A 24,894-nucleotide genomic window follows, 5' to 3' on the forward strand; every position below is an offset into this window, starting at 1 on the left:
GTGCCCTTGGCCTCGCATCCCGCTTTGCCCCGCTCGTGCCGCCGCCCTGACCCCGCTGCCACCAATTTTTTTTCCGGCGGCTTCCGCGGCTCTCGGATCACGGTTGGGCCAAAGAGGATCGCGCCGCTTCAGCCGGTAATGCCCCCGTGCCCCTTCGCCCACCAAATCGCCCCCGGGGCGGCGCCCAGAGGGGATTTCATTCCCGGCCTGGAATCGCTGGGGATAAAAATAACCCCGCTGGGTTTCGGCGCTGGCACGAGGAACGAGTGGGAGAAGGAGCTCGGGAGGCGCTTTGGATGTTTGGGATGGTGGCGCGCGCGCGGTGGTTGAATCCGTCCCCGGGGATCCAACCGGGGGGCTCCTGGGGCTGGGATTGTGCTGGAGGATCCCAGAGTGAGGGTCTGGGGGGTCCCTTGGTGTGTGTGGGTCCAGCTCTGCTGGGACGGGGAGCGGTCGAGCACCCCACAAGTGTCCCCTTTGCCAAGGCCTTGCTGGCAGTGCTGGGGGTTGGTGTTGGCCCTGTGGTCTTTCCCGGTGTTCCCGAGGCACGGAGGCGTTGGAATTGTTGTCAGATTTCCCGCAGATCTGCAGTTGGGCCCGGAGGAGCTGCTGCTCCAGCTCTGCCCATCCCAGGGGGTTGCTGAGCCCCCTGGGCTTGGAGGGGCTTTAATTTAGGGAGAATCTGAGGGCTGATGGTGGCTCGGGGCCCACCTGGCCCAGCCAGGATGGCATCTCATGGCACTGGGGACTTGGCTTTGGAGCCCACGGGCGCTGTGTCGGGTGTGCTCTGGTGCCTCTGAGTGGATTCCCATGTGGCTGAGTGTCTGGTGACCATGTGAGGCTGGACTGGGACGAGCTGGGATCGTCCTCCTCTCTGGGAGGTCCTGCAGCCCCCAGGGGCTGTGTGTTGGTTTTGGAGCCACCAGTCCCCGCGGTGTCCCCGTGTGTGGCTCGGACGAGCCGAGGTGGATGGTAGGAACCAGCGCCGCCGTGGCCCCCAGCGTCACCCGAGGGAGCTGTGGCAGTGTTGTTGTTGGTGGCTGTGCCCATTTCCACCGGTGGCTCACGCTGGAAGACACTGGAGATACCGTCAGCGGGCAGGAGATGCCACAGCGAGGAGCCACCCGAGGCCGCGCCAACATTTTGGGCTCCTTCTGTGGGCGAGGAAGAGGAGGAGGGAAGGAGCCCACCAGGTCCTGGGCACCCGCTGTGCCCTCTGGGCCCAGCCATCCCCACTGGGCAGGACCCGTGGAGCAGGAAGCCGAGGAGCACCGGGAGCACCCTTGGGTGGCAGAACGCGGGGAGTGCGTGCAGCACCTTGCACGAAAAAATGTTGGTTGCTACGGAAACACGGCACTTTCCATCCCCGTTCTGGGCTATCTGTGTTCTGGGGAGGAGGGAAGGGCTTCCAGTCACGTACCAGCTCCACACAACTTGCTGCCTTTCCCCTCCTCGACGGCACCGCCGGGGTCCCCGGGAGGCCGCCGGCGCCTCGCTGCTCCCTGCTGAGGGTCTTCGGGGCTTTGCAGGATGTTGGTGAACACCGGAGCTCTCCATGGGATGGGATTTGCCGCTCAGGAGGAGCACCAAGAGCCAAGACCCCGTCCTTGGGGTGGGCAGTGAAGAGGACCCTCACCCCAGAAGCTCCTGGTTTTGCAGCTGGTGCTACAGATGTTGGTGGGATCCTTCCCTGATCTTCCCAGCTCCAGCTCTGCCTCTCCTGCTGCCTGGCAGGAGACAGAAGGTCTGGATGGTTCTGGATCACCTGGTCCTCATCCTCCTGTGCCAGCACCGTGTGGATCCCCTTTCCTTTCTCCCCATCCCTGGCCAGAGTGTTTTGGGGGAAGGGGCCAGACTTGCTCCCCTCAGCACATGCCTGGGAGAGGGGGACACAGCGGGCAGAGCCTCCATGGAAGATGCTCCCGGAGCCCCAGCGGGATGACAGGTCCAGGATCCGCTTGTCCCAGCTCTGCCACGTCCCCTGCGCCCCGAGGTGACAGCGTGGGGCACCACAGTGGGGATGGCAGCCAGGAGCAGCAGGAACCACCAGCCAAACCTTCCTGGCACCAGCTTCCCTCCGGAGGGGGATGCAGTGGGATCCTCCTGGCTCGGGGTGTGCCCACACACCCCACCAGCACCCCAAAAACTGATCCCTTTCCCTCGCAGCCTCTCCACCAACCCCTCCAGCTCATTCTCCCCATCCCAGCCCAAAATGGGACAACTGCTGGGGACTGACACCCCCCTCCCAGCCCTGCCCTCACCCTCCCTGCTCCTTTTGGGCTAATCCCTGTCCTCACTGGTGTCGGTGACACCTTCCCAGTTTAGCATCATCCTCCCTGGCTGTAATTACCGTGCTGTTTATTTACCTCCACCTGCTAATTGATAAAGCCACCCCTGGCACCCATCCCAGGCCTCCTCCCCGTGTGCTGGCATGTGCTGGCACCGGCCCGGTGCCACCGAGCCCGTTCCCAACACCAGGATGTCACCCCCGGGGGGGTTCCCAGGGCACCCAGAGCTCGGGGTGGGGGGGGGCTTTGCCTCACCCTGGGGGTCACAGCTGGGGGACAGGGCGGTTTTTTGGCCTCCCAAAAGGCTTTGCTGCCCCACCTGCCCCTGCCCAGCCTCCTGGGATTGGGGCTGGGGGGTTTCCCCACAAAAATGGGTGCTTGTTCTTCCACGCCTGACGCACGTTTCTGCTGCTCTTCCTCGGGATTTCCTTGTTTGGGGCAGCCCTGCTCCCCCCTGTGCCCTTGCCCACCCCAGGGATGATCCCAGACAATCCCAGTACCATTGCCAACCCCAGGGATGCTCCTGGGCACCCTGTTTTCATGCCCTTGCCCACCCCAGGGATGATCCCAGGCAATTCCTTCCCCTTGCCCACCACAGGATGGTCCCGGGCATCCGTTCCCAGTTCCATTGCCCACCCCAGGAATGCTCCCAAGCAATCCTTTGTCCTTGCCCACCCCAGGGATGCTCCCAGTCAATCCCTTCTCCCCGCCCACCCCATGGTGATCCCGGGCATCCCATGCTCATGTCCTCACCCAGTCGGGGGTCTCCTGGGCATCCTGGATCCCACGCACACCCTTTCCCACCCCAGGGATAATCCCAGGCCACACTTTCCCCTCTCCCACCCCCGGGACGATCCCAGACAATCCCTGTTCCATTGCCCACCCCCGGGACGATCCCAGACAATCCCTGTTCCATTGCCCACCCCCGGGACGATCCCGGGACGATCCCAGTCCGTTCCTTCCCCCTCCCATCCCACGGTTCCCAGCGGTTCCACTCCCCCTCTCCCGCCCCCTTTCCACGCCTTGCTCCGAAATCGGGAGGACTTTCGGTGTTTTCTTCCCCCGCCCGTTACGTCACACGACGCGTGACGTCACACACCGATAACGGTGATGTCACGCCCCCACGCGTGACGTCACGGCGGCGCGCGGAGGGTTCAAAGGCGCGCGGCGCTCCCGGAAGGGGCGGGGCTAAAGGCGGTGGCACTTCCGGGAGCGGCGGGGGAACATGAGCTGGTGAGTGCGGGGGGAACAACCGGGAATAACCCCGGGAATAACCCCGGGAATAACCGGGACAGGGACCCCAGGGGATAACCGGGACAGGGAACACCGGGAATAACCGGGACAGGGACCGGGGACACAGGGAATTGCTCCGGGAATAACACCGGGAATAGCCGGGACAGGGACCGGGGACACAGGGAATTACTCCGGGAATAACACCGGGAATAGCCGGGACAGGGACCCCCGGGAACACAGGGAATTGCACCGGGAATAACACCGGGAATAACCGGGACAGGGACCGGGAACACCGGCAATAACACCGGGAATAACCGGGACAGGGACCCCCAGGAACACCGGGAATAACACAGGAAATAACCGGAACAGGGACCGGGAACACCGGCAATAACACCGGGAATAACCGGGACAGTGACGGGGAATCCCGGAACAGGGAATACTGGAATAGCCGGAACAGGAACCGCTCGTCCCAGTGCTGGCCAGGTTCGTCCCAGTGCTGGCCAGGCTCGTCCCAGTGCTGGCCAGGCTTTTCCCAGTGCTGGCCAGGCTCGTCCCAGTGCTGGCCAGGCTCATCCCAGTGCTGGCCAGGCTCATCCCAGTGCTGGCCAGGCTCATCCCAGTGCTGGCCTGGCTTTTCCCAGTGCTGGCCAGGCTCATCCCAGTGCTGACCTGGCTTTTCCCAGTGCTGGCCTGGCTTGTCCCGGTTCTGGCCTGGCTTTTCCCAGTGCTGACCAGACTTTTCCCAGTGCTGGCCAGGCTTGTCCCAGTTCCTGGCCCTGGTGGTCCCCTGGGTCTGGCTACAGGTCCCCAAAGCAGCTCTGTGCTCTGTCCCACTGCAAACCCACCCTCAACGCCGTGAAAGCAAAGCTTTTTTCCCTTCAAAAAGGAGGAAAAAACCAGTTCCCACGTGCCCTGGGATCGGACACCTGCATGCCTTTGGGGCTTGTTTAAAGGAATTATGTTAGAAATCAGTAATACTGTTAATTGATCTCGACTGTGGGTGTTCTCATCCTGGCTTGTCCTGGAGATCCGTCGCCGTTGTGAGGGGTGAAGGGTGGGATGGATTAAGTTTAAAAAAAGGCCTTTGCCATGGTTGGAAATGGAAGACTTTTTCGGGTTGGGAGCAGTGGAAGTTGTGGTTTGGAAACCTGCTGTGGGTAACACAATGATGTGCACACGGGTACTGGTAAAAATGGTTGAAAATACACGATTTATCCTTTGGAATCGCTTTTGTTGTGCTTTGCTCATCTCAGAACAGCAACAGGATTGGCTACGGGGGGGTCTCGGAGCCGCCTTTTCCCAGCCTGCCCTTGGGAGCTGTGTGGGAATGGACACTCTGGAAGAGACCTGCTGTGCTCTCCTGGTCCAGGAGGAGCTGCAGAACCAAAAATATAAGGGATAAATAATGCCTTCAGGTGTTGGATGTGGAGTCATTTGGGTGCAGAGTGTCAGACTCTTCCACTCGGCGCTTCCCAGTGTCCGACTGGTCCCGGGGACCTCGCCTGGGGACTGTCACATGTCACCACAACACACGTGGCTCTCGCTGTGGCTTCTGCTGGGAGATGGGATGTTTTTTGCCTTGTTCTGGGGAGGAATCCAAGGTCGCTGCTGGGCGAGGGGGGAACTGGGGACTCCGGGGAATCTGAGCCCGCTCTTTCTTCTCCGGCCGCGTCAGCGCCCGGAGCGTGGCGGCTCCGCTGACGCACGAGGGGCTCGGACCCTGCGGGGTCCCAGGGCTGTGTCAGCCACACAATCACCCTCAGTGCAGCCTCTGGAGGGTCCACCCTCCCTGCTGGTAATTCCTGGAGCTGCCCAGCTGGGATGAATCGGGGCATTCACGGGGGGCCGGAGTTCAGGGCCCGGCTGGCGGGGCCGGGCGCGGCGTGACGTCCGTCCGGGGGTTACGCTCGTGCTGGCGGCACTGACACATGCCAGGGTCGTGCCCCTGCTCCTGAAATGTCACAGGGAGGCACGGAAGCTGCTGCTCCAGTGTCCCTGCGGAGCGGGGGAGCTTGTTCCAGCCCTGGGTGACTTGGGAAGCAGCGTTTGCTCAGCTTGCACGTGCGTGTCCCCGGCGTCAGGCACCGTCAGGCCCAGGGCAGTGTGGATTAAACCCCCTTTTTTCAGGGGTTGGCTGCTGCAGCTGAGGAAGAGGATGGAGCTTCATCCTCAGCACTGTCCTGCACATAACTCTGCCTCCAGTTTGGCTCCTGGGCACTGGTATCGTTAATTTTTTTGCGAAGGAGATCCCTAGAAATTTAAGGGCTGTTGGTGGGTCAGTGCCTGGTTGAGTTGTGTGGGGTTAATCCTGTGCCTTCCCTCGCTCCTCGTGAGCAATCTGTGCTGTGTCAGGACTGGGAATACCAGGAACACGCCCAGGAACACTCCCAGGAACACGGGAGTGACCCTTGTACCAACACAGGAAAACTGCTCCAGAGGGTTTGGAGTGACCCGCTGGTGACAGAGGCTGGATCAAACCCCCAAATTCCCAACTGCTGTGCCCAGGCAACGAGGCAGTACTGTCTTTCTAGGCTAAGCTTTATTTAGAGCAGGAGTAGGCTTGTTTTGGGAAACAGCCTTGCATGGGCAGATGAGATGTTTTCTGAATCTCAGTGGAGCTCCGTGGCTTCCTTTAGGATTTTGCGCCGTGGATCGGGATCTCTTGAAGCATCCTCATCTCCCTCTTCCTCCTGTGTATTTTGGAGGAGAGAGAGGAAAACACTCCAGTGATTACCTTGGCCACCACTCCTATAAAAATACAGGGAATAGAGTGTTGGTTTTTACTGTATCCTCCCCCTTGTCTCCCCGAGTGCCTCAGTTTTAACTGTATAAAGGAATTTTTTTAAGGTTTGCGAAACCACATAAAACTAAACGTGGTTTCAGCTCGTCACCAGGCTCCCAAATATCCCCTGCTTTGGTTTCCCACTCCCCCAGGTGGAAAAAAAAGGGGGTTTTTTAGCAGCGTGCCAGCTCCGAGCGCTGCCTCCCAGCACCGCTGCAACAGCTGCTATTTACTGGGAGGGGAAAATCTGGGAAGCAAATGTTGCTGGGTGAGCGAGGAGTGTGAAGCACGTGCGCTGGTGGTGCTCGGGGCAGGGCTGTGGGACCATATGCCTCCTGGCAGGGAGCTCTCCCAGTGGCCTGAGGAGCTGGGAAGGCAGGGTGGGAACGGGTGGCTGTGTGATATTGAACTCCCCGGAGCGTTCTCAGGCCCGATCCAGGGCGAGCCTGAGCGTTTTCTGGAATATTTAGGGATGGAGGTGAGGAGGAGCCGCCCGTCTCCGGGTGGCAAGGGAAGAGGAGGCGGCAGCACAGCCGGGGCGTAGCCTAAAAGTAGGTTTGTTGGTTATTCCCTGTGTTTTCCATGCTCTGGAGCCGCGGGCAGGTGCGCTGCAGACACATCCCTGGGGCGCTGTTTCCTTCCCACTTGAACCAATATTGATGTTTTTCCGGAGCGGTCAATGGCAACGCTCCCCTCCTTTCCCTCCGAGGTTTCACTGATACCGGGATCTGGAGATGGGCACGGGATAAAATTAGCCCGGATGAAGCAAGCGGATACCAAAGCAATGAGCGGGGTGTGCACGGCTCCCAAACACCTCCCTCCACCTGCAGCGCCCGTGCAGGGAGCTTTGAGCATCCCAGGGGTTTTATCCCGGCGAAACCGGGTGGAGCGGCCGGGAAGAGCCTCGGTTATTCCTTAATTATTAATTTTTCCACCTGTCCTGTCCAGAGGGCCCCCCCCCACCCCGTGCTCCCGTTGAGGCACAACCTTGTGTTTCACAGCCGTGCTCAAAACGGGTATTTTTGTAGCACAGCCGGGGCCTAAAACAGCCCTGCAGAATTCTGCCCGCCCACGCGCCTGGCGTGAGTAATTTTCTTTTGATGGGTGAGTAAAATATCGTTGTTTTTTTTTTGTTAGTTTTTTTTTTCCTCGTGCTCCTCTCTTGGAAGGGGTGGGAGAGCCGATCCCGACATTATTTTTGATTTGCTCGAGCGCTGACACCGCGCTCGGCTCCGGGCAGGGCGCGGAGGGAGCTGCTCCCGGGAGCTGCCCAACTTCAGGAAGGTGCCTCCTTTCCCTGGCCTGACCTAAAAAACGCAGAAAATCGATGTTTACACCTTCTTTTCACACCTCTTCTTGCCTTCTCCCCCGCTGCCCTGACACCCCGCTCGGCGCCTGCGAGTTTACAGGGCTGGGGTTGGAATCCGGGTGGGAGCGCACACCTGAGGGATGGGGGGAGTGATTATTCCCGAGGGATCACATCCCCACACCCCCACCCCGTGACCTCCCCTCTCGCCTGCGCCGAGGAGAACACCCAAACTGGGATTTGGCGCAGAGTCTCCCTCGACAGAAGCTGTTTGTGATCCGTTGGAATCGGTTTTTTTCCCCTTTTTTTTTTTTTTGCCTCCGCGCTGTGTTTGGAGCGGTTGCCATGAGTTCCCTGCGAGGGGGAGCGGGGTGGGACGGTGCCTGCAGTTTCCATGGACACCACGGAGCACAGCGAGGCATCCGGAGCGATGCTGGAGAGGAATGTCTAACCTGAGCCTGCCTCTGAGCCCGGCTCACCTGGGCCGGGCTGGGATCCCCGCCTGTGCCGAGGGCTTGTTCCAGAACAGCCCTCATGGCCATGGATTTGCACTTTTAGGTGTTTTTAGGGAGCTCAAGGCATGAGATCTGTGGTCCAGGTGCTCTCTGTGGTCCGTGAGAGCTGTGTCCAGGTTTCCAGGCTGGGTTTCCTTGGAAGCCTTTGCTTTGTGTTCCCTCTCTTTGGGTCCTGTCCGGGCGGGGATCAGACTCAGGAACACTGAACCACTCCTGCTCCAGCAGCTGCTCATGGAGGTCACAGCCACTTTTGAACTTCCTGGCCTTCCCATATCATGGAAAAGTCCTTTCCTAACACCTCCATCTCGTGGGGATGCTTTACCTGAGCACAGAGGGCACGGCACGGGGAGGAGAAGCTGAATCGAGTTCACTCGATAACAGAGCGAGAAAGTGAAGGCTCACATCCTTCCTCCTGTGCTCCCGACCTTCCTGTTGATGTTTGCAGGAACACTTTGATCTCTCCTGGGTAGCAGCTGGTCCCTGTGAACGGGCAGATTTCCTGGATGCAGTTCCACCTTGAGCTGAATCCACTCCCAAATCGGGAGCCTGGAAAAGGGAAGGGCCCCACCAGGCACAGGGGCAGTTTCTGGGGCAGCTTCGGGGCAGTTTTTGGCTTCATGTGAGATTGGGTAAAAATTAATAGTTTTGTAGGATCCCTCATCATGCCACGTGCCAAAATCCTTGGGAAAACCAGCCCTGGTGGGTCGGGGTCACCTTCACAGGCTGGGTGTTGTCCTCCTGCCTGCAGGCAGAGAGAGGTTTCTTTCCGGTGAAGGAATTGAGATTTTTGGTGGAAATTCAAGGAGTGAGAAGCTCTGGCAGGGATCCAGCCTGTGCTGGCGCTTGGGGTTTCGATGAGAGAAGGAAAAAAATAAAAAAAAAGAAGCCCTGAAACTTTCCACGGGAAGCGGGCGCTTCCCACAAAACATGGATTTAGGTGGTGGTGCCGATAAAAACCGGTTGTGGCCACCAGTTCATACCACACCAACTCCTGTGGGCCCCCAGCCAATGCCACCTGGGGCAAAAATATTGAATTCAGGGACTCAGTGTCGCTTTTCCCAAATTAATTAACCTCCAAGCTGCCCCGGCCTCAGTTCTTCCTGCTCCTGCTTGTCCCTCCATCTTCCTTCCTTCCCTCCCCAGCCCCTGCTCGGCAGCTCAGCATCCCCAGGGGCAGCATTTTATGGGCTGTGGGTGAAAATACTTGGGTTTTTATCCCTTGTTTATCAGCAAAGGGTCTTCTGGGGCCTGACGAGGGGTGGCAAAGCCGCGTTCAGATGGAAGGAGCCAGGGAAGAGGGTCACATCCAGCGGTGATTTATCCCATGGGCACGCTCTGAACTCCGTCCGGACCCAGGAGTGATGCCAAGATTTGATGTCCTGCTCAGCCCAACCCAGCCAAAGGACCATCTCCTCCCTAAATTAGCAAGGATTGAGTCTGATTCCTGCTGGCAATTCCTTCGTGCCTCCGTTCCAGGGGACTGGTGGGGAGTGGGAGGGGGAGCTCCGTGTTTTAAGCTCCAGCTCCCCACAGACCTCATTGAGCTCTATCCCCCCACTGCCTGGGAGGTTTGTTTCCAACTCTCCTGTGCATCCAGAGGAGAATTAAGCTGCTTTGGTGTGTGTGGCCCTGGGTTTGCACATGGAAAAGCCGAGTAAATATATGATATTGCTGGGGAGACTTCAGAGAAAATCAGCCACAGCTTCTCCCACCTTCCCCTCCCTGGGGTTCCTGAGCATCCCCGAGCCGAGCTCGCAGGATTCTCTCCACCCACACTTTTTTTCCCTACTTGAAGCTCTTCCCACCCCCTCCCTGCAGTGCCTCCATCCTCCTCCCTCCCAGCTGAAACCCCACTGCCTTCCCAAACTCCCGGTGACCTCCCGGGGAGGGGGTTGGAGGGGCCGGGATGCTCCCCCGGCCCCTGCGGCGCAGGAGGGGGGGGGGACACGGGGTGGGAAGGCTCCGGGCTGTGACTCAGCGCTCGTGCTCTTCAGGAACGGGATTTCAAGGGATTTCACACCCCAAACACAACCCCAGCTTTCTCTCGCTCAGCAGAAACGAGAGATCAAAAAAAAAAAAGGGAAAAAAAAAAAAGGCAAGAAGCGCAGATTCCGGTTTTACCTTCGGTGTTTCTAGACCTGGGCTCAGCTTTTTTTAAGGTATTGGTGAGATCCGAGCTGGGAATCCGTGGCAAAACTGGATGTGGACTCATCTCCCTCTAATTTATTTGCATTATGCCCATCCTGTGTTTTTCCAACCTCTTAATTTTGGAATTTTGGAGTGGTGTTGCTGTGGCAGGTTGCACGTTGTGTGTGTCCCCCCCCCCACACACACTTTGCAGGCCAGGACACAATTCCTGAAGGGAACAAAACATTGGGGGCCAGGAGGAGTTTGGAGTCGTGGGGTGAAATAATCGGGTTTAAAACCTCTGATAAAAAAATCCATACCTCTCATGGTTTGGGTTTTTTTTTCTTCCTCACTGCTTCCTTTCCTGCTTGTGCATCTCTTTTTTTACCCCCCACAGAACCATATTAAGAGGCAGAGATTCAGAAACCAGGGACATTATCTGAAACTGTAAAACAGAACAAAAAAAAAAACCCCAATAATTGGGGAACAGACCTGATTTGCACAGAGGGGGGGTTATTTTTTACAGAGGTTTTACTGAGACACGCATAATTACCAAGTGGCATCACGACACTCACAGAGGTATTTACAGCTGCACAGTGGATCTGCAGCACTCCCTTTGCTTCTGGAAGAAAGCAGCTGGGATTTTGGGGGTTCACTCCCCTCCTTGGTGGGATGGGGAGTGGGATGGGATGGGATGGGATGGAACCCCCTTGTGCTCCTGCTGCCTTCCCTACCTGTGCTCCCAGCTCTGTGATACCCAACTGATGCTGATTCTCAGCTTTCCCTGTCCCACATCCCTCTTACCACCAGAATTCCCTTGATTTAACCCAGTTTTCCCATGGCCAGTGCCAGTTTGGGTTGCTCTCTGAATCCCCCACACAAGGTGAAGGGGAAGGTTGTGCCCAGGTAACGCTTTAATCACCTTTTTAATTGTCCTTTCCTGGTGAGAACCAGCCTGGCTCCAGCTCCTGCAAACTGGTTTTAACTCAGTAAAACCCCCTTTTTTTTTTTTCCTCCTTCCACACCAAGACAAGTGGATGCCATCACTTCCAAAAACGTCGGGTGACGGCACCTGGCTGCGTGTGGTGCCTCATTTGAGTTTATATTTTGACCCACGGAGGAAAAACACGAAAGGAGGAAAAAAAAAATAAAAATCCATCTATTTTTTGTTTTCTTCCTGTAAGGCACCACACCCCCAGTTATTGACGGGGAAATTATACACCAGAGGGGTGTTTGTTTATAAAAGAAGTGTGATTCAGCTGCCGCAAGGAGCCTGGAAAGGGTTAAACCCGAAATTATATCGGTCCAGCCGGAGAACCATAAACAGGAAGTTCTTCCAGAAAAATTTAAATTTAAACCTTGGGTGACTCAGGTTGGCTCCAGAGCTGCTCAGGAAGGGACACAGGGGTTGCAACCCTGGATTATTCCCGGTGGGTAATTACACTGGTGGTTTGAAAACAGCAGGGAAGGCGGGAAGAGCGAGGCTGGGAGGGATAAGGGCGTTGGATAATCCCGGTTTTTTGGTTTGCTCCATCACAGACCTTTTCTCCCATTGCTCAGAGTTGGGTTTTACAGCAAAGTTACACTGGGAAAAATGTTTCCTGGGGGTCCAGTTGTTGGATGGATCAGTGTTGGAGCGGTGCTGGCGTGGGGGCACTTGGGAGTGGAGCTGGTTTGGGAACCAGCAGTGGGAAAAGCCAAACTGGGAGGCAGCAGGAGCAGAGGCCAAGCCAGAGTCCCAAAATCCATGTTTTTTTAGGTCAAACCTTGGGTATCAGTGTGAGAATTTGGGCTGGTCCAAGAGGGGACTCAGGCAGCTTCCCAGGAAACACCTGATGTGGATTTGGGATGGGATGGGGTGGGATGATGCTCTAGGTGAGGCATCTCTGGGAAAAAATACTTTGATTTGATTATGAAACATTTCATTATGAGCCCAGATTCTTCTGTTTAGTTAAACCACCACAACACAGAAATATTGGGAGATTTTGCCTGAGAGGCTTTAACCAAGCAGCACCTCTTTAACTTAATTAAATACACCAAAAACAGCAGTGGAATTCCTGGATTTTCATTATACTGCTAGGTGAAAGAAATCCAATTATTTTCAGGCCGGCAGCGTGGCTGTACCCAGCTGACCCAGCCACCCTTACATATGTTGTGTAATTTATTTAGAGTACTCTTCACCTTCGAGAAAACCATTCAGGTAACCCAGATTTTCCTGGGAATTAAGGATTTTAAGAATGAAGGCTGTGCTGGCAGGTGAGCTGCTCCTCCAGCTGCTGGAGCAGAGGAATCCTTTGAAGCAGCTCACAGCTCCAGACAACCCAGGTTGTTACCTTTTTTTAATATCCTCTTTCTAAATATTTACAGGGTTTGTTTGGGGTTTTCATTATTGCTTCATCCTCCCTGTCAGGTTTGTTTTTAAGCAGAGGGTGTTCTTCAGCTGTTTGTGCAGCATCCTTGCATTTATTTGGAGTGGTGGGAGGGTGGGGAAGGTGCTGGGCTGGAGGTGCTGACCTGAGGGGTCACAGTGGCTCTTGGGGAATCATAGGATCATGGAATATCCTGAGCTGGAAGGAACCACAAGGATCAGAGTCCAACTCCTGGCCCTGCACAGACACCCCAACGATCCCACCCTGTGCTAAGAGTGTTGTCCAAACTCTCCTGGAGCTCTGGCAGCCTTGGGGCCATGACCAAACCCTGGGGAGCCTGGGCAGTGCTCAACCACCCTCTGGGGGAAGAACCTTTCCCTGAGGTCCCACCTGACCCTGCCCAGACACAGCTTCAGCCATTCCAGGGTCCTGTCCCTGCTCACAGGGAGCAGAGATCGGAGCTGCCCCTTGTTGTGGAATGCTGTGAGGTCTCCCCTCAGGCTCCTTTTCCACCCTTTCCCTCTCCAGGGGGTCCACACTGCCCACAAAGTGCCGGGAGACAATCCCTGCTCCCCCCAAACCCCTCAGGGACCCCCCGAGCCCGGCGGCGTCGCCGCTCACACCTTCCCCTCTCCTCTCTCTCTCTCTTCCAGGATCCCGTTCAAGATCGGGCAGCCCAAGAAACAGATTGTACCCAAGACAGTGAGTAAACCAGTTCCCTCTTTTTAGCTCCAGCCTTGGATCATGTGGCTGATGAGTCAAGCCGGCACTTTGACTCGTCCCATTTTGCGGAGTGTGGGAGGGAGCTGGAGCAGCAGAACCTGTTGCCGCGTGTGACCAGCGCTCGGTTCCTCGTGCGAGGAGCGAGGGGGAGCCCCATCCAGGGAGAGTATTTTGGTTTGGGATCTGTTTAAATTTTATATATATTTTTTCTTTTTTTCTTTTTTTTTTTGGAGGTGGTGGGGGGGGAAGAGCTCTTTTGGGCTGGCACGGTTTTTTCCCTCGGAGATGGCTGAACGGGTTTTGCTTCCTTCCTTCCTTCCTTCCTTCTCCCAGCAATGGGCTTGTTTGTTCATCCTTTCGGAGCAGATGGAGGAGGAGGAGTGGTTCAGATCGCTGAATATAACTGTTTCCAAAGAAAGGCTTATAAGCTGAGATGCTTTAGTGCTCGGGCGTGAATTAATTTGTGCTGCACAGCATTTGCTTTAAAAGCAAATTAAAAAAGCATTTTGTATTCCCGTGGATTTGAGGCTCCTACCCCAAGTGCTGCTGCTGCTTGCAGCTGCCTGTGGTATTTTCCCTCCTTAAGCAGCTTGGCTTTGCATTTGTCCCGTGCCAAAAAAGCAAAGCTGTGGAACCTCCCAGGAGCTGCCCCTGCAAAGTCACCTGCACACCTGGTCTAAAACCAAGGCCCTGGCAGGCAGCACCGGGGGCAGACCTTGTCTCTCCAGCAGCATTGGTGAGCTAATCCCTTGAACCAGACTAGCATCCCTGATCCTTCCTCTCCGGGACGCTAATTCCGCAGGATGCGTGGGCACTCCTGCTCCTGGGGCAGTTTCTCCTTGGGACATGACATTTTCCCTGGAGGCAGAGGGCTAATCCCCCCACTCCCTTTAAGGCTTGATTGTCATGTTTTATTCTGCAGGATTTGGTGGCTGTCTGCTGCCTGTGGAACTGCAATTTGCTGTAACAGCTCCAAACTGTCAGTACAGAATTTAAGCCAGGCAGGCGACAAGAGCGAGGGCTCATAAAATTCCTCGGTGCTTTCTGGTTTTCTGCTTCCTTCAGCTGCCCTTTTCCAGGGGCTGGTGGTCCACTGGCTGGCTGTGGTCCCTCAGGTGAGGCAGCCACCAGCCTCAGGTGTTCACAGCCCTCCCAGTTCATCCCAGGAGCCCTCACTTTTCTTTGCTCCATCACATTTTGCCTCTCACCCTCTTTCCAACACCAGTGTCCTTCCAGGCTGGTGCAAGACCCAACTGCTCTGCAGCTCTGGGTGTCTTGACCACCTTTCCTGGACGTCCCCATCCCACCCATTCTCACATCCCAGCTGACTGTATTATTTTTTCTTGCTGATTTCCCTCACCACCTCCTGCATTCGCCGTTGTGAGAGGTTTGTCTCCCCCAAAATCAGCCATTCCCGAGCTTGAGCTCCCTGCAGATGAACAGTGGCACCTTCGAGATCTTCCCTTCCCCAGAGCTGCTGGAATGTGCTGTTCTGAAGCAGTTGGCAGGCTTTGCTTACATATATATGTGTGTGTATTAAATAGAACAGCTCAGAATATCCGGCAGGCAGAGGTTTGTTCAGCAGCAGGAGCGTTCCCAGGCCTTTTCCTTTTCCTTCCTTCCTTCCTCAGCTCCCCAGGAACATGATTTTGTGTCAAGGACTCCCAAGTTGGAAACCAATTTTTAAGTGGCTTCCACTTGCTGTGTGATGATGATGATGATGATGATGTTGCTCTCCAGGCAGCACATTCATGGAAAGCAGAAAAACAGGAAGCTCCCAAAGCCTTGGAACTTCACAGCAAGTGTAAAGTGCAGCTCTTCAAAGCAGAACAAATGGCAGGAAACCACCGATATCCCCTGGGATCAGGCATTCCATGTCATGGTGTGGAAGGGATGGGGTTGCTTTGTAGCCTCAGAGAGCTGCAGGCCCCCAAATTCACCTCCCGGTTGCGGGCTGAGATGCTCCATCTGTGCAGGCTTTTGGGAGCAGCAGTAGCAGCCAAGGTCTGTGATATTCCAGATGTTGGGCTCTGGAGCCCGCTGCAGGAAGTGGGAAGGTGTGGCATCTCCAGGGCTGCATCCCAAGCCGATCAGAAGGGAAGTGGTTGTGGGTTAGAGGATCTCCCACTCACAGGGACTGGACCACAAAAGAGGATCGGGGGGGTGGGGAGGGGGAAGCTAAAAAAAAAAAGGCATTTGTTAGGATCTGACTTCTCTGGCTCTCCACGAGGCCTGGGACTGGAGTCAGGAGAGGGGGGTGGCTTTGCCAGGAGGCTTTTTTGTTGTCCTGATGAAGCGATGCTGGGGCTGGTGTCAAATCCAGGCCGACATTAGTCCTGAAAAGCAATTTGCCTGGGCTGCCGAGGAATTAGTCATGACTCCCTGTGCCCACTCGCCTCTGATCCTTTGGAGAAGGGCACGGTGTCAGCCACAGTTTAGCTCTTCAGGGAGGAGGAAACCCCCCGTGGAAAATATCAGCTGGTGAACCGAGGTGATCTCCCACTCCCCAGACATGCCTCTGCTTTGTTTCCACCTTAACCTGGGCAAATCCAATTCCAGACAGCATAATCTCTCCCCTCCTCTTCCCTGAAAAGAGCAGCTGTCACCGGGCTTGCCGGGAGCCGGGTGGGAGGATCTAATGCAGCGAGGACCTGCTGTCAGCAGAGCAGCACAGGACACAGCCCCACAGCCCAATTAAACTAATGCCCGGTGATAGGAGTTAAACCTGTTGGAATTACATCTCTCTGCACAATGTTTATTGCTCTGACCCAACACGGAGATGTTCTCCCCTCCCTCGGGACAGCTCCGGGCGGAGCGGAGGTTATGGAATCGGAGCTGTCTTGTCTCCCGAGCTCTCCCACAGCTCCAGCTCGCTGAAGTTCACCCGTGTCACCCCGAGGTTGTTCCCTGCTCTTCAGCAGGGCTGGGGTTATCCAAGCAGGCAGGGAGCAGGGAAGCAGAGCCGGCTGTGCAGCTCCCTGGGGGAACCAGCCGGTGCTCGGGATGGGGCGGCCCGGATCGCGGCCCCTCACATCACCTGGGTTTGATCCCTTCTCCCTCCCTGCTTCCCTCATCCCTGCTCCATCCTGGGCTGACTCAGACCACTCTCCCTCCTCCTCCTCGCTGGCCAACCTGGGCTGAGTCAGCTTGGCAGGGAGCGGGACCCGAACTGCCAAACCTCCCTTCCTTGACTCATCCCGGCAGCTCTGCCTTCCCCAGGGGTGTGGGACAGAGGAGCTCCATGAGCAGGAGGATTCCACTGCAGCTGCTGGCCCTCGGTGCCTTTCCATTGGGCTCCACCAGTGAGCTGGAAATCCCAAAACAACGGAGTGAATGTCGCAGAAATGGTGGGGTGAGATCAAGTGACTCCGGTTAAACCATTTTACTCTTTTTCACTTTGATTTTCAGTGGGACCAAACTGGTCTCTGCATTTGGGAGGTGCATCCTTTTTCCCTCTGCCACCTTTTCTGGAAAGCTTTCTTTCTGAGTGGGATTTTGGAGAGCTTGCTGGGTGAAGTCCGTGACATCCCAGACCCACCTGAATTCTGCAGCGTTGCTCTGGCTCAGGGCCCTGCAGAGTGAATATTCACCCACATGGCTTAACCTTGAATCTCTAGCTTGATGGGATGGCAAAAGCTCAGCAGAAATTCCAGGTTATAAAAGAATTTCTGGCCTAATTATATGGATTTCTCTTTTTTATTTTTTTGGAGAGGAGGGAAGAAGAAACACACGGTCTCCTCTTTTTCCCCAAGACCCACGAAGAGGCTGAGACCACAGGAACATGTAGAAATCAGCTCATCCTCCTCCTCCAGGAGAAAAAATAAACCTCAGGGGAATAGGAGGGTTCATCACAGTCCCTTATTTCCATCTCTTTGTAGTATTGGCTTTGGTCTTGGTTCATTGCCTCGTAACCGTGGTGGTGATTATGATCCTGCCCTTAAAGCAGGAGGGATGTTATCACAGGTGGGAGGCCCAGTGTTTGCAAACAAAAAATAACTGGGCGAAGAAGGACGTTGTTTCATCTCAAAGCTTTCAAGGACTCGTCGTTCTTTATGTAGATTTAAATAAAAACCCCCGAGTCGAGCGATTTTTTTACATTTCCCTGTGCCTGGAAGAAAAAAAAGGTTCGACGCAGAAACACGGTTTGATTTCTTGAGTTCTCGCAGAGAGAGGCTGCGGAGAAGTGGGATTATTTTAATATCACGGGAACTTCCCTTCAGGATATTGTAATTTTCCTGCCTGTACTTCTTGTTCTCGTTACTCTTAAGGTGACAATCCTCTCCACGGCCTTGTGCCGGGAGTGTCGGCTGCGTGTGACCACCGGCAGCTTCTGGGAGCGGGAATTACCGTGTGCTCTGCGGAATGTTCCCAGCTTGGCCTCCTCGCCTGGGAGTCTGCACGGTGGGAGCATGTGAGAGGAGGTTTTCCCTCTCTGGAGCGCTCTGCTCCCGACTGGATTTGTGGGATATCTGGGCTCCCGCGACGCCGGCGGGAGCGGCGGTGACTGGGAGGCTCCATGAGCTCCCAGACTGTGATGACTGGGAGCCAGTTGCTGCCTGTGGGCGTGAAAAATAAGAGCAATCCATGGGCAGCTGTCTCTGGAGAGATGGGCTGGGGATGTGAGTCAGGCCAGGCAGCTGAAGTGTCTCCATGTGGAGCCACCTCGATCCCGTGTGGAAAGCACACAGGCGCTGGGATGGGGGGACTGGGGGAGCTTGGAAGGTTTGAGGGTTCACAGCATCTTATGGGGAAGTTTTGCCTTTATGGAATGAGTCCTGGAATCCCAGAATGGTTGGGGTTGGAAGGGATCTTAAAGCTCATCCAGTTCTTGTACCCCCTGCCAGGGGCAGGAACACCTGCCACTATCCCAGGTTACTCCAAGCTGGCCTTGGACACTTCCAGGGATGAGGCAGCCACGGCTTCTCTGGGAAATCCATTCCAGGGCCTCCCCACCCTCCCAGGGAGGAATTTCTTTCTGATATCCCATCTAACCCTCTGGCAGTGTGAAGCCATTCCCTGTGTCCTGTCAAGCCCATGTCCCAAGTCCCTCTCCAGCTCTCCTGGAGCCCCTTCAGGCACTGGAAGTGCTCCATGTCCATTAAGCAACGATGCCTTTTGCTTATTGCACAGAAAGGAGGGAATCTAACAGCAAGAAGGGACAGATACCCTGAGTATTTTCAGGTAGCTTAGTTTCATAACCAAACCCTCCAGTTTTTTGGAGGAACTGGTTGCCGAGCAGACACCAGGAAGATCCTGCAGAAGGGGGAGAAGGCTGGAGCTCCACACCGAGGCAACGACCCCACCACCCTTCAAAGGGCATATTTTCGAGTCGAGCCCGACCCTCTCTGGTTTGCAACCAAAACAATTCACACCTAGGGCTTATAAATAGAGTGCAGTCCTCCCTGGTTATTTTAGCAGCCGGAACAGCCACGGGGATGGAGGGTGAGCTTTCCCCTGTGCCGGTTACCTGACCTCCCGGCACCAGCTGCCGCGGATTTCTGCAGCTCCGCGAACACCAGGCACAAAGTCGTGTGAGCTGCCCCCACACTGCTCCGTTCCCGTTCTCCAGCGACCAATTTTAGCAGCACAGAAAGGGAGCTGGAGCTACCGTGGGGTTGGGTTTTTTTTGTTGTTGTTGTTGGGTTTTTTTTCAGCAGGCAGGGAGAGCCAGCTCGCATCCCCCGGATGGTGGGAGCTGATGGTGCGGACAGCTGGCCACTGGGACGGGGCTGGGACGTGGCTGGTGGCTGCCTGCCTTCACACCAGGCTGGGGGAGCTTCAGTGCAGAAAAAAAAGGGGGGGACTTAGAAATGGAGGTTGCAAGAAAACCGGGATTTCTGAGCTCCCATCTTAAAATTCGGGTCTTTTAATTGCGCTTGAAACGTCCCCGTTTAAGCGCTCGGGTGTCACGTCAAGCCCAGGATTGAAATCCCGAGGACAGCGTGGAGAATTGGAACAAACCTTTGGATCCTTCTAGTCCTGGCTGCCTCCAGCACTCCACACTTCCTTAATAGCACAGGAGCTTGACAACACAAGTGAACCCGGTGCTGGTCCCATGACAACAAACGCGCATGTATTTACTCTTGGCTGGTCAATTGAAATCCATTTGCTTCTTTGGTTGACGAGGTGTGGAATGAATGTTTCGAGTGTGTTAAAACAGTCAGCATGGAAAGAAAGTTCCCTAAAATATCTCCCATCGCTGGAGATCTGCTGCCAGATAGCAAGTAGGAGGGAGCAGTCATTGAGGGAGCGTCAGGAGAAGGCTGTGCCTGAGCTCTGAGCTCCCAGCACAGGTTTCCCCTCCCTTTCTGAGGTGTCACAGTCCACTTGGATCGTTGCTCCAGCCGAAGGGTTGCATGGGAGGGAGCCATGGCAGGGATAAGGAGCCTGTGGAGGGGGTGAATAATACAGAGATGGGAGGGCTCAGTAGTGGCTTGAGGGATTTAGGGGCAGTTTAACCATCTTGGTGAGGGTGAGGAAGGAAGAAGTGGCTGGGAGGGGGTCTGGCATCCAGCCACGGCCAGACCCACCTCGGGGTCCTTTGGAGCTGGAGGAGAAGCAGCTTCTCTCAATTTTTGGAGGAGAAAGTGGGCTCATCCCCCCAGCACCTCTCGAGCTGTGCTCAGTGGTGATCTCCCTGCTTTTAGGGCATTCCCGTTCCATCAGCTTCCAGTTCATGTGCTGGAGCACATCCTTGGAGCGAGCTGGCACGTTTGGTGGCAGTGACTTTGCTCCAAGAGAGTCTGGAGTTGAAAAACCCCAAGACTCCATTTCCTTTTGGAGCAATAACCCGTTACAGCTGCAGCTTGTGCTTCCCGGGGTTCAGGTCGGCATTTCCCAGGGACAGGTTTCCCTGCAAAGGTTTGCCACTCCAGCCTCCCCTGCAGTCCCTTGGAGCTGATTTCCATCTCTTCTTTCCACAGGTGGAGAGAGACTTTGAAAGGGAATATGGAAAGCTGCAGCAGTGAGTATCAACCACACTGGTCAAACAGGACTGGCTGCGTGCTTCTCTCCTGTCCTCTTACTGCATCTTCCCAGGGAATTTTAGCCAGTTGTGCTCTTCCCAGGGAGCAAATCACTCACTACCCTCTAATTTCTAATTCTTCAGAGTTTTTCCGGTGGCTGAGTGTTGGAAGGTGTCCTAAGAAGTATTTGCAGCGGGGTTGAGGTTTGCAGATTATGGCAGCTCTAAAAAAGAGCGTGAAATTCCCAGGAAACCGTGGGCTCCCTGGACAGCCCAGCATCTCTGAGGGTCAGGAGTGGCTTTGCCATCCTGGCTGTGTCACAGGAGCTCACAGGGATCATGTGGAAGCATTTGGCTTTGCCATTTGTGCTGTGTGAGGACTTGAAGAAAATATGTGAACTATGAATAAGAGATCACCAACTTGAAAAGGTTAAAAAACCATCTGAAAACAACCCAAAAGGGTTGAGCTGCACTGAACTTCGTAGAGCCTTGCCTGGATATTTTTAACTCCCACCAGAAGCCAGCATATTCAGCCCGTAAATGATTTGTTGCATGTATGATACACTTGGGTTTCTTTCTTTCCAAGATTCCAACTTTGCCTTCTTCTCCCATCTTTCAGATTGGAAGATCAGACCAAAAAACTTCAGAAGGATATGAAGAAAAGCACAGATGCAGACTTGGGTGAGTGACTGCAGGATACATAGACTGTGAACTTGGCCACAGAGAGATGAAGTGACTTTGTCGAGATCACATGAGTAATGTGTGACAAGCCTGGAAAACAAATCCCGAGCTCAGTCCCACTCAGTTTGCTTCGTTACAAGGCCATCTGCGAGAGGGCTGCGAGCAGCAGCTCAGCCCAGGGAACACAGAGCGTGTTCCGGGCTTGCTCCCCGTCTCCTGAGCTCTGTGGCCTTGGACAAATCCCTTTGTTTTCTCTGCCTCAGTTTCTGCAAAGTGAAAAATAGGCGTCGTTATTCCAGTTCTCGCCTCAGCCAGGCGGGAGCAGCTCCAGCTGAGCCTCCAGTGTCAGCAGGGTGTAATCACCTGCTTAGGGAAGGGCACTGAGGGTGGGATGAGGCTTTGGGGGGTCTGCAAAGCACAGGCTGTCCATGTTTCCCGTAGGAACTGCTGACCTGGCAGCTCTCATTCGGGAATAACCCTTCTCACTCCCTCGGTGGCCGCTTCCTTTGGCTTCTCCTCGTGGCAGTGGGCGATGCAGGAAGCAATAAACAGCTCAGCTCTGCCTGTGCCCGCCACAGGTGCACATTTGGGGTGACATCTGCCCTTTTGGGTGTCCTGTCCTACCTCATAGTGCCTCCCTGCTCCCTCCAGATCTTCTCCAGTCGGAAACCAGCGTTCCCACACCACACGGACACAGATCCACTGGAGGGGAACCGGGAGCTGGGTTCGCTGGGTGCTGGTTATCGAACAGAGCGGGGCAGGAACCTGCAGCAAAGAACTGCTTTAAACACAGATGGTTTTCCTCAGCATGTGGTTTGGAGCAGTCCCTGTTTGTGCCGGGCCCCCACAGCTCGGGAGCCAAGGCTGATGCACCAGCGCAAACAGGGGTGGGCTGGGCCGGGCCAACACTCATCCCGTGGGATTGGGGTCACAGCGGGGCAGCCGAGTGGGAAGGAGCCCCACCAGCTGGCAGGTTTGGGGCTTCCCATGATCCAGACTCACCTGTGTGTTTGTGTGTTTGTGTGTGTGTGTGTGTGTGCTCGGATATGCCAGACACAAACACGGATCTGGGCGCTTGCCGTGCTCTCCCACCCTTTCCCAGCACAGGGAGAGTGGTGGGAAAGGCACCAGAAACAGGCACTGCCAGGACTCTTTTCCAGGGTGAAAACTGCCCTTTCTGAGGACTCTGGTCATTGTCAGGGATCCTTGGTAAGTTTTTCCTTGTTAAGGATTCCCCTCCCCTCCCTTGCAGTGGGCGTTGTTTATATGGAGCATTTCAAGTCCCAGAGGAGCTGTGGGAGGACTTTCTTTTTCCGTTCTGCTACATGGCAGAGTCACAAATGAGCCTTGGCCAGATCCAGGAGGATCTGATTTCTCATTTAAAGGCATGAAATCGTGAGTGTAGGGGAAGATGTCAGAGCACAGTCTGGTGAGGGATGGCTGAGGGGAAGGGAGGTAGATCAGATGGATCCCTGAGGATTGCTCTCCTCACCTGGCAGTGCCCATTCCCAAGGGGACATCCCTGTGCTTGCTCAGCCAACGTCCAGCCCCCGTCTCCGACAGGGTTGGCAGTTTATCCACGGTGTTGTGTCCTCCTGTCCTGTCTCTCTGTGCTGAGGGGGTTGATTATTCACTGCCTACAAACACTCCCTGGCAAACTGGACCTGGTGGCTCGAGTCTCCACCTTCTTCCCAAAAAACTCAGCTCAGAACAAGGCCAGTTCCTCCGTCTGCACGAGAAATATCCCTGTGAGGCTCTTCCAGCTGCAGCAGCGTGACTGGAACAGGGAATGGGATATCAGCAGCACTCCCTGTCCCGTGGCGAAAGATCACTCACCCCTTTCCCCACCCTTTTTCCAAAGAAAGCAGGATCTTAAGGAGCAGGAGGATGTTCTTTAACTGGAGGTAAAAGGTCTCCATTGGAAGGAGGTGCAGGTGACCCACTGGATCCCTGTGGCTCAGGTTTGCCCTCAGTCTTCTCCGTTACTTTTGTCACGATGCAAACGAGCAGTGGACTGTAAAATCCTAAATTCCTTTGGCTGGAGCTGCATCTCACATGCTTTATGAGCAAAGAGTGGTGCACACCCTCCTGAGGGACAGGTGGTCCCTTCTCCCTCTCCCCTCTTTCCTTTCTCCTTCCTTCTCTCTCCTCTCCTCTGCCCTGGGACCCTCAGATTCCCCCTCGCCCCCCTTTTCAGCACCCTGCAGGTGAGGCCAGCGCTGCAGAGGAAATTCCTGACCCAAATTCCCCTTGAACCTTCCCAATCCCCCCCTCCAATTCCTGACCTCCTGGCCTCTCCCCTCCCTTGCAGTTCACTTGCAATCCTCTCTCCTGTGAAGGGGAAACTCAATTCTTCCCTCAGCCAAAGGAGCTGTGCCGTCCTCAACTCCGTCCCGTTCTGGCACAAATCCCTCCTCAGATGTGGTCACACATATGGATTATATCCCATCTGTTTAAAGGTTTAAATGCCTAAAGCCTTAATGTTTGGATAATAGATGGATACGGTAGCTTTGTTATTCCATAGTTAGAGGCTCGTTCTGCTGTTGAGCTCCCCGGCTCTGCAGCTTCTGAGCTCGCTGTATAATTGTGTGTAACCTTTTAAATCGGAATGTTTAACCCCTTGATTTATGATCTTAAGGCCCATTATTTCAGATGGCTTTAACTTGGAATATCTGAGGCAGTGCAGTAGGAGCCTTTCCAAAGCTCCTCCGTAGCACGGCTAAAGCATCTGGCTTTCTGATCTCAAGCTGGAATAACTTCCAGCACCGAGGAAAAAGAACATTTTATTTATTTTTTTTTTAAGTACCCGTGGCCCTTTTTTTTTTTTGGTCTATTTTATCCCTGTTTATAGTGATGCTTTCCTTTTTATTCATCTCTTTTTTTTTTTTTTTCCATTCTGTACCTTAGCTAATTTCTTGTTCTTTTGTAGTGGTTCTGTCACAGGGATTGAATTTTCCCTTTGAAGACCAAGTGTTTGGAAAAAGAGGGGTGTGTCTGATGGGAAACAAGCTCAGTGAGACGAGCTGAAGCCCATCAGAGCATGACCTGGTGATTCTGGACTTCTTGATGGCACTCCCAGGGTCTGAAGGGACTTTCCATTCACCCCTGGCTTGTTCTCCACGGGCACAAAATTTAGGCTTGTTGGGGGGAAATGCTTAACTTGTGTCCCTGCTGCTGGAGAGGAAAAGAGAAGCCTCATCTTCCAGCCCTGTCAGCCTGGTCCTTTCCCACTAAATCCACTTCAAATACATACTTTTTTTTGTTGTAAAGCCATTTGAAAGACTTAATGGACTGTGATTTTTCTCATTGTGGAAGAGCTGTAGTGCGGCTGAGAGTGACACTTAATAGTCTGTCGAGAGAAGATGTATAAAAACCCCCATCTAGGAGTGGGGTTTTTTTTAAGACAACAGTGCTTTTGTTAGTCTGGGATTATTTCTGGCAGCGTCACAAGCTCCACTTTGGAGTGGCTCAGACTTAACTTATATAAAAACAGTTCTCTGGGTGTTAACATGAATGAATTGGTGGCTTTTCCTTCCTTTTTCCCTCAGCCACCAGCGAGCGTCTCCCTGGAAGGCTGTGCTAAACCCCTCCTGGGTGGCTGCAGGGCCTGATTTTTGCCCTGTGCAGATGTTTGTGCCAGCCCTGGCAGCGGGAGGCATCACAACCCTCTCTGCTTTTCTTTTCCTTGCTCCCCCCAGCCATGTCCAAGTCTGCTGTGAAAATCTCCTCGGACCTGCTGTCGAACCCGCTGTGCGAGCAGGAGCCGGGATTCCTGGAGATGGTCACAGCCTTTGACACGGCCATGAAGAGGATGGACTCCTTCAACCAGGAGAAGGTGAACTGGCTTGGGCTGAAGGAGGGGAGAGCGGGGTGTGCTGGTGGTGTAAAATCCCATAATGGTTTGGG

At 54.8% G+C, this 24,894-nt stretch overlaps 1 protein-coding gene across 1 annotated transcript in view; it reads left to right on the plus strand.

Annotated features, from left to right (window-relative positions):
* The first annotated feature begins 3,435 nt into the window (after positions 1-3,435).
* Positions 3,436-24,894, plus strand: part of BIN3 (bridging integrator 3) — a 39,280-nt gene continuing 17,821 nt past the window's right edge. Inside the window, exons 1-5 of the mRNA XM_027668906.1 lie at positions 3,436-3,521; positions 13,274-13,322; positions 20,267-20,307; positions 20,927-20,988; positions 24,687-24,823. Coding sequence (XP_027524707.1) covers positions 3,514-3,521; positions 13,274-13,322; positions 20,267-20,307; positions 20,927-20,988; positions 24,687-24,823 — 297 coding nt within the window. The 5' untranslated portion in view covers positions 3,436-3,513. The remainder of the gene's footprint in view (positions 3,522-13,273; positions 13,323-20,266; positions 20,308-20,926; positions 20,989-24,686; positions 24,824-24,894) is intronic.

Source organism: Corapipo altera, unplaced genomic scaffold, assembly GCF_003945725.1.
Source record: "Corapipo altera isolate COAL_440 unplaced genomic scaffold, ASM394572v1 182, whole genome shotgun sequence".
NCBI classification, from domain to species: Eukaryota; Metazoa; Chordata; class Aves; order Passeriformes; family Pipridae; genus Corapipo; species Corapipo altera.